At 40.2% G+C, this 9,197-nt stretch overlaps 1 protein-coding gene across 1 annotated transcript; it reads left to right on the top strand.

Annotated features, from left to right (window-relative positions):
* Window positions 1-1,625: 1,625 nt before the first annotated feature.
* Window positions 1,626-8,989, top strand: LOC119430629 (guanine nucleotide-binding protein subunit beta-4). The gene is made up of 9 exons (XM_037698071.1): window positions 1,626-1,784; window positions 1,981-2,019; window positions 2,352-2,458; window positions 5,742-5,805; window positions 6,179-6,341; window positions 6,722-6,788; window positions 7,014-7,215; window positions 7,830-8,046; window positions 8,463-8,989. Exons 1-9 carry the CDS (start codon window positions 1,728-1,730, stop codon window positions 8,567-8,569), a joined length of 1,023 nt encoding a protein of 340 aa, XP_037553999.1. The 5' UTR covers window positions 1,626-1,727; the 3' UTR covers window positions 8,570-8,989.
* The last annotated feature ends 208 nt before the right edge of the window (window positions 8,990-9,197 follow it).

Raw genomic sequence — 9,197 nt, 5'->3', positions numbered from 1 at the left:
AAAAAAAAAAAAAAAAAAGCCTGATTAATGTATATTGTCAGATGTTTTCAGTATAAACGGCAGCATTGCCTTTCTTTGGCCGCTCAATCTGTATCAGCCGCAAGTCTGGCACACTGCTCCGTCTTTGTCACATAGGGTTCAATGCCAGGCCCTGTACTTTTGTTGGATGGCCTGACTTGTTCCATGCATCAAATCTCACTTCTATTAATAAAATACTAACTTTAATATATTTTTATACTATAAATGTATCATTTTCTCGTGGACATTTATCTGCCTGACGGCTCGTTCATACTGCTGGTGTGATTTCTTAAAATAAGCTGATTTGGTTTCAGAGTATATTTACAGTCAAAGTGTGTCTAATGTCTATAAATGTGATTTCACATGTTTTTTTTTTTTTCCGAACTAGACGCCACCATTTCATTTCAGCTTTACCATCCATTTCCTCCATAATCTCTTTAATAATACATTGCATTTCATAACACAAGCCGTGCGCTCCACTCGTCAAGTGTTGGGGGTCATGGAAAGCATTGTGCAGTCCACAAGGCACCCAGTGTGATGTGGTGGAGACAGAGATGTATAGCACAACAGACTGACAGCTCTCATGGAGTAGTAGCACATCTCGTGCAGACTGAGTAAGCCTCCTCTTTCAGCAGATTGCGTCAGCTGGAGGAGAGCGTGACGTCACACCTGGGCAGATGAAAGCATTGCAATGCAGAGTCGAGACGAGTGAGTCCACAACGAGCAGCCCGTTGTGTCCTCGCTTGTGTCAGAGGGGCAGGACAGTGGCCAAAACTAACAGACCAAGGGTTTTAAAGGGTAGTTCAGAGTACCGTACATATCAGATTTTCTTTATATGCTGTTTGTGAAGGGGTTTTTTAAATGCAAAAAATGGCAAAACATGCATCTATTGATTTTTTTTTTTCTTTTTTTGCATTAAATGTTTTCCTGTAGGTTGGTTTAATTGCTGAATTATGGAAAGTGGAACTAAAATTTTATTCTAAGGGTTAGACTGGTAGATGTGGCAAACCAAACATTTCTGAGGAGCAGTGTCTTAAGTGCGCTGTGACCCATATTCAGGTTCCCTAGGTAAAGGAAGTGGCACGTGTCACACGCATAAATACTCATGCATGCTTCTGCAAACAAACGCTTCATCTGACACGCTTGACCCCAGACACACGCTCACGTAATGTACTCGTACACAGAGAAACATAATGCACAAACGGCTTCTTTATCACTTGAACATGTTGCCTGATAAAACATTCAAACCTGCCCACCATATACGCAGACATTCAACACACACACAGATGTGGGCTGCACAAACGGCACAGCGCAACACAAAAGGCTGATTGAGTGAGAAAAGGTCAGAGCCCAGTTCAGATGGCCTTTTGAACCAGAGTGTTTGAAGAACTGGACCACCCTTCAAGTTGCTACCCTGTTCCACCATTCCCGGGGTGGGGGGTGCGCAGCATTGTCCTCTTTGCGCTGTACACTTCTTTTTTGGTCTAAACCCAAACAGGATAACTTTGTGTGATGTAAGTGTTGCTGTTCTTTTCTACCTGTTGAACTTAAAAGTATTTCTATCTTTGTCTTGCAGGTTTCAGCTGGTGGTTTGTGTGTGTGCGTGGGTGAGTGTGTGTGTGTGCGCGTGTGTGTGTGCGTGGAAGCACGTGTGTTTTGTCAGCCCAGCCAGCGTTTGGAGTGCAACTTGAACACATCTCACAGGGACAATGAGTGAGCTGGAACAGTTGCGTCAGGAAGCAGAGCAACTACGCAATCAGATCCAGGTACGACAACAACTTAATGTTTTAACCAACTTTTCAACTTCCACCCTTTGAGCAAAATCTGTATTCAAGAAATTTATTAAACTTGTCAAATAGTCAGTCTCTTTAGTAAATATTTATGACAAAAGCAAATGGCTTTAATGTTTTCTTCTCTTTTTTTTTTTTTTTTTGTCTCGTTTGAAACGATCTCTTGTTGCAGGATGCCAGGAAAGCCTGCAGCGACTCAACTCTTTCACAGGTAAGAAACTTCCTATACACATGGTAAAGTTTGAATATTTAAAAACCCTTCTTTCACAGGCCTACATTTTGTGTTGGCTTCATTTTTAGGACACAAGTTTGTCACTAAATTAATTCAATGCTTTCCATTCTTTGTTAGTACTTACAAAATGCACAGTTCCTAAAGTTATTTAAATATTTCACACATAGTTTGCATCAGTAATGGCTCAACTTTTATTCATCCCCACTCCTTGTTTATTATATTGGTCTGTGCCTGCCTCAGCTTGTGTCCAGTTGTGATGAATGTGTCTCAGCCTCAAGTGTAACTGCTGACGCTTCTTCCTGTTTTGGCAGATCACAGCTGGTCTGGACTCGGTGGGCCGGATACAGATGCGAACGCGACGTACACTCAGGGGCCACCTGGCCAAAATCTATGCAATGCACTGGGGGAGTGACTCCAGGTACTGTTGATTTATTACACAATCGTAATGAGCAGCAGACGTGTGTGTGTTTACCACTATGAAAGAAGCAGTTTTCTTTAAGTAGCCTCTTACCCTTCCTGTGCTTCCTCTGATTTTATTGTTAAACACCTTCAGATAATTGCAAATGTTGACCCCAACTCTCAAAAAAAAAAAAAAAAAAAAAATGCTGTGCTAGTGGGAGTTCATGCTTTGCTATGGTCTGTTCCGGGAAAATTAAAATTAAACTTTCATTTTTGAGCACCTGATCTGCTGGTCACCAGTCAAGCTGCTCATGCTGGAAACTGTTTCATAGTGGTGGATCCTCAATCACAAGCTTTTAGCTGGAGGAGCTAAAAATAAATTGCACAACATTTATTTATTTTGGGTCCAGTAGTCCCTCTATTATCGCGGGGGTTACGTTCCACACACGACCGCGATAGGTGAAAAACCATGAAGTAGGAACACTGTTTATTTGTGATAAGCACTTTGATAACAGTTACTGTTTTTAAATGTGCTATATAAATAAATGTGACTTGACTTGACTTTATTTGAGTATTTCTATATATTTTAAGTCTTTATAAACCCTTCCCACACTCTTGCAAAGTTCTAAACTCTTAAACCTAGGTAATTTAACAATATACGTATACGTACTGTACAGTACTGCAAAATTGTACTCACCAGCTCTGCAGACCAGCAGCTCTGTTCCAGTCAGGTTCATTTCCAGTTCTGCAGACCTACCCTGCAGCGACGAAGCCCACCGCCCCGTCCAGGTTGATGTGCGCGTGGATAATTGAGCTTCAGGAAGCTTTAGGATTACTTGCAACTTTCCTGCCAGTTCTGTGAGCTTAATAGATGGATTGTTACTCTTGACTTTGCGTTGCAAAACTTTCCCTCCATTCCAGCAGAAAGTAGCGGCCGGAAGCACTGTTGGCTTCTGGGTAGTGTAGTTCTTTTGACTGGCATTACAGTATAGGCTTATTTGCGGGGGGGACAACAAAATGGTGGCGCCTGGCTGAAGTTTTTTTTATTTTATTTTTTTACTTTTTATCCTGTACCGCCCCAGTCACGTGAGTAATATTAAAGTTGACAATCGTTGGAAAAACTGAAAGTCGAACCACGAAGAAGCGAGGGACTACTGTATTTTATAATGTCCTTGGACTTACGTTCTCTGGTTTGCTCCTACTTTGTCATCTTTGTAGACCCATTTGTAAACTGACAAACACCTGCAGAAATCTTACACTCTGTCAAATCTGGTATATGTTTTGATATCATGTGGTTTTTGATGCCATTTTCTACCTGCCATAGCATGTATGTGTGATCTATAACATCCTTTTTTTCCCCTCAATCCCATAGATGCTAATCAAACCTTTTTTATTTTGTGAATAAAAAGTGCAAAATTAGTCTTTCTGGAAGTCTTCAACAACAAAAAGAAGTAAAGCTGGAAGCACCTTTTGACAACAGTATTTTAAAATAAATGTACACGAACACATGCTGTAATTGTCTGTTAGAGCCAAGTGTTAGTTTTAAACTACTCCTGGTGCAGCTGGAGCACCACAACATTAACCGCTGCAACAAGTTTGCTGTACAACGTTCATATAAAAGTTTTTTGTATGTTTAATGATCTGTTTGTGTCACTCTTTTTTTATTTGTCCACGTGTTTCTCAATGCGATACAATGGGGCAGTGACGACAGTCCCAGGTGTGGGGCTACACTATCAGTTCTACTATTACAACAGTTTCTACTAATATGACTAATATTACCATAAATGACTGTCACCTTTTACTACCACCTAATCTTTAAGCACTAGCAGTGTTTGATGCCCTCACCACAAGCACTGTAGTGATAGTTGCCGGGCACAAAAACCAACAAGCTTATTTTCCTTTAAAAAAAATGCAGTTTTTAAGATTTCAACCATTAAAAACTGTTTTGAATCTATTGCAAATTTAAGACAAAGCAACTCTAGATTTAAGCAATAATTTGATCTTAAGAACTGCTTTTTTTTTGTAAGGTTTACTGCAATTATGAGCACCAAGATAGCTGAAAAATAGTAGCTAGGATGGTATTTCACTGTAAGTCTGCATGCAGTGCACGAATTCTGTTTCACGGAAAATAAATTTGATATTGCAGGAAAACTTTCTGAAGTTGGATTGTGTTAGAACAATGGCAAAAAAAATTACACCCCCCCCCCCCATTCTTTTTCTATTCTTTATTCATCATTCTACATATTTTTACTTAAGAGTTTGCTTTTGTTTCTTCAGTTTCACTAATCTATGGGTTGCAGACGTCGGAGATGCAGAGATGCAAGACAAAAGGGAGCATTTGAGCAGTGCAAAAACTTTTTGTGGTCCCTTCAGCTTCTTGTAGCAGTACAAGTACATCTTTATTCAGTTCAATCATCAAGCAGAAAGGCAGGTAGAATAAAGAGCTGCAGAGTTGCCGATTGTTTCTTTTGAGATGTTAGTCACCTAGTTTGGTACCCAGCTGACTGTACTGGAACTTTTTATTAAGATAACTCCCTAAAACTTTTGATTGATGGATACACGTGCAGGGCAAATCAGTATTAAAATATAATGCTAAAAGATTCAAAGGCAGTGTGCAAATGTAATTGATGTAAGGTGTATCTTTTTATATATAAATCGACAGTAGTTAATGACAAACATTAACTTGGTTTGTAGAGGAAGCTCCAGCTGCTCTTCAGTCCTTATTGTTTTCTTGGTTGTAGATGTGCATGGGTGTGCCAAGCACCCTGTAGGTGACCCTCCAGGGGTACCAGTGTTTGTTTTGTATACAGCCCCTGACATTTGAGCGTGATGGTGCTCCTCTTGATTGTAGTGCAGCACCATCAAACCACTTCCTGTCCCTGGAGAGACAGAAACACCCTGTCAGGATGGGAGGGGAGGTTCCTGCTGTTTGACCCATCTACAAACCTCACTCTTACCGTTTTTGAATTCTCACTTGGCTTTTCTTGTGTTTTCCCAATCCGACAGCTTTCCACCTCCCACTTGACAGTGAGGACTTTTACTCAACTTGCATATTGAATATTCCACAGGGTGGGACATTAAAAGTGTCTTTCTTGGGTGAGGTCGTCTTCTGGGAAGGAAAGGGTAGCTCACGCTGAATGCTTTTTGACTGAACGCCTTGTAATGATTTAGGCTGATGATGCAGCACTGCAGTTTGTAAGATGGCTGCCTCTTTTTGCTTTAATAAACAAGGTGCATGTGGTGTAGATGAAGGTTTCATACATGAGCTGACTGTCATGCTGCTCTTCTTAACTTGTCTTTAGGTTACTTGTCAGTGCCTCACAAGATGGAAAGCTCATCATATGGGACAGCTACACAACAAATAAGGTAACGCATTCAATCATTTATGTTCAGGTCTCTCTTGTAAATGAGTCCCTGAGGCTCAATGGGACTAACCTGAATAAATAAAGGTCGAATGAATGTTGGAAATGGTTTGATTTTACAGAAATTTTAGATTGAACCAAAATGATAGGTGAAGTATTGCATTTTATAAATTTGTGTATTCTTTTGGCTGCTTACCTCTGCGAGGGTTGCCTCAGTGAGCAAACTTGATGCGTTTTACACCGGATCTCCTTCCTGATGCAATCTGGGCTCAAACCCACAGCCTCAGGATTATGAGACTGCAGTGCCAACATCTGATCAACCGTGGACCCCTGTTGCATTTTGTAAAACTGAGGAAAACATCTTGTCTCCCAAACAGATGCATGCCATCCCGCTGCGCTCGTCATGGGTGATGACATGCGCCTACGCCCCCTCTGGGAATTACGTGGCCTGTGGAGGTCTTGACAATATCTGCTCCATATACAGCCTGAAGACCCGTGAGGGCAACGTGCGTGTCACCCGAGAGCTACCCGGACACACAGGTAGGCAGAGGGAGAGTAAAAAATAAAGATGATTATGGAAGTTTGTCTTCTAATTTTTAAATGTACATAACATTATTTTTCGATTTGTACAACTTTTTTTTTTTTTTTGTCATTTATGGTTCAAATATAACAAATTTTTAATAAAGAAGTTAAGATGCTACTTTTCAGATATATTTTTAGTTGATTGCATTACAGCTTGTTTTTACTTTTTTAATACACAATACTGAAATTTAAATTTTCTTTTCAGCTTACAACGGCTGTTAAACTTGATTTACTGTATGTTACAGTATATATTCAGAGTTTTTAAGGTTGGCACTCGAGGCCGCTGCGAAGGAAGAGACTCTGTCTCCTCATCAAATGTGTCTTTTGTTTATTCTCAGGTTATTTGTCCTGCTGTCGGTTCTTGGATGACAGCCAGATCCTAACCAGCTCTGGAGACACCACCTGGTGAGCAGCCATCAGTTTAAACATCGTAACTTTCTGTCAGGAGCCATCAACAGTTTGCTCATGAGATTATTATTTTTTCTCCAGATAATTATGGGCTGTCAATTTTTTTTATTGTTGCTAATAGCTGGGATTGGTCATACTATTTTAGTTTGTATTGAGCGTTTGTTTGGGCCCGAACTGTGTCTCATGGAACCATTTTCCCTACTTTGCTTTTCTCTCTCGCAGTGCATTGTGGGACATAGAGACAGGCCAGCAGGCAACTGCCTTCACTGGCCACACAGGTGATGTGATGAGCTTGTCTCTTAGTCCAGATTATAAGACCTTTGTGTCAGGAGCTTGTGATGCCACCTCCAAACTGTGGGACATCCGTGATGGCATGTGCAGGCAATCGTTCACCGGACACGTGTCTGACATCAACGCCGTCTGTGTAAGTAGCGAAACAGACCGCAGCGAGGAGGGGAACTAAAAGCTTAAATCAATTAAATAATTGCTTCAATCACGGGTCTGTAACCTGCGGCTCTAGAGCCACATGTGGCCCTTTGGTCCTTTTGCAGCAGCTCTTTCAAGCTTTTGTCAAAACTGACAAAACTGAATTTTATTGATTATGCAACCAAGATAAGAACTAATTTTATCTGTTTTCCTTTAATTTCTTTTGCAAATATGTGAACACTGGAGAACAAGGAGTAAAACATTCTTTAACTTGATGCTTTATTTCTTTCAATAAAGAACTGTCTGCATAGTTTATAGATTTTTTTTTATTTATTAAAAATATGGTAAAAACTAAATTTCCCCCCTTTTACTTTAATAAATGTTAAAAATCATTAGATTTTTTTTTTTTTTTTTTTTTGCTTTATAATGTCACCCCTACTGGCTACAAAAGCTGCCTCCAGCAAACCTAAAGTGGCCCACGGGCCACCAGTTGATAACCAGTTGTTGTGGCTCCATACACGTTTAATGTAGTGAACAAAGGCGTAAAAATGGCTCTTTTCATCATAAAGGCTGCAGACCCCTGGCTTAAATCATTGCTTTTCTCTCCTCCAGTTCTTCCCCAATGGGAATGCATTTGGCACAGGCTCGGATGACGCCACCTGCAGGCTGTTTGACCTGCGTGCCGACCAGGAGCTGATGATGTACAGCCACGACAACATCATCTGTGGCATCACTTCCGTGGCCTTCTCCAAGAGCGGACGCCTGCTGTTGGCTGGATACGACGACTTCAACTGCAACGTTTGGGACACTCTGAAAGGGGAGCGGGCAGGTATGACGTCTGAATATGGGTTCACTTATCTCCATAGGGGAAAAAAAAACAAAAACAAAATTTGATTGTGATGGTTCATGTTTTTGTTTTTCTATGCATTTATGTATTTGTCCTAATTGTTTCAATTTGGAGCGCTTTGATAATGACCATAACTTGACAGTAACTTCAAAACAAATAACTTTTTTTTAGCTGTAAATTTGACCAGTTTGATGCATTTTTCTTCATTAAAGAAATAAACAGAATATATTTCAAATAGCGGAGAGCAAGCCAAAATAAAACCTTACAGCCTGCATAACAAATTCTTGTTCTGAGATCTGATAATTCAAAACAAAGCGCAGATTAACTCTTGACTTTGACCTTTACGTGGATATTTTTGTGGCCAGCCTGTGACTCTGGTTTATCTCCTTCCCTTTCAGGAGTGCTAGCAGGCCACGACAACAGAGTGAGCTGCTTAGGAGTGACAAATGACGGCATGGCTGTGGCTACCGGGTCCTGGGACAGTTTCCTCCGGATTTGGAACTAAAACGTTTCGCCTGATGTATTCAGTCACTGCCCACCACCTCTGTCCCACAGCCCCCTCTCTACAGATCCAAAACCATCTGGCGGGCTGGACCTGAGGAGTGCACATCGTCAGCTGAAACCTTTTTTCCACGCCTCCTCTCAGTGGGAAAACTTTCTACCTAAAGGGTCTGTTTTTTCACCCAGCCATTACACAGCAACAAAACTTTTTTTTTTCTTTTTCTTTTGTAATATTGTCCAGTCAGAAGTAAAGAAAGTGTTAAAAAAAAGATAAAAGTAGAGGATTTCTGGCTTTACCTGATTCTTTTCTAGGGGCATTAAAGTGCATCTGCTGCCATGAGTAACGAGCAAGATTAGCATCAGTATGTAATATGTAAATGTGTATGTAAAGACAGTATATATGTATAGCATTATGTGTGTATATATGCATCATATATGCATATATAATGTGTATGTATATATTTTTATAGTTTACCACCTTTTTGTTGCTTTTAATCATTTTTTGATGTTTTATTATAGACACACTCACATTACCACTTAATGCCAAAAATATTTATTTTATCCCATTAGATTGCGCATAGAATCACCTAAGTCTGATTTTTTTTTTTTTACTTCCTAAATAAGTCTGTTGG

Source organism: Nematolebias whitei, chromosome 3, assembly GCF_014905685.2.
Source record: "Nematolebias whitei isolate Nwh7 chromosome 3, NemWhi1, whole genome shotgun sequence".
Classification (NCBI taxonomy): Eukaryota; Metazoa; Chordata; class Actinopteri; order Cyprinodontiformes; family Rivulidae; genus Nematolebias; species Nematolebias whitei.
The sequence above is the reverse complement of the archived record's forward strand: the minus strand, read 5'-3'. Positions and strand labels throughout refer to the sequence as shown.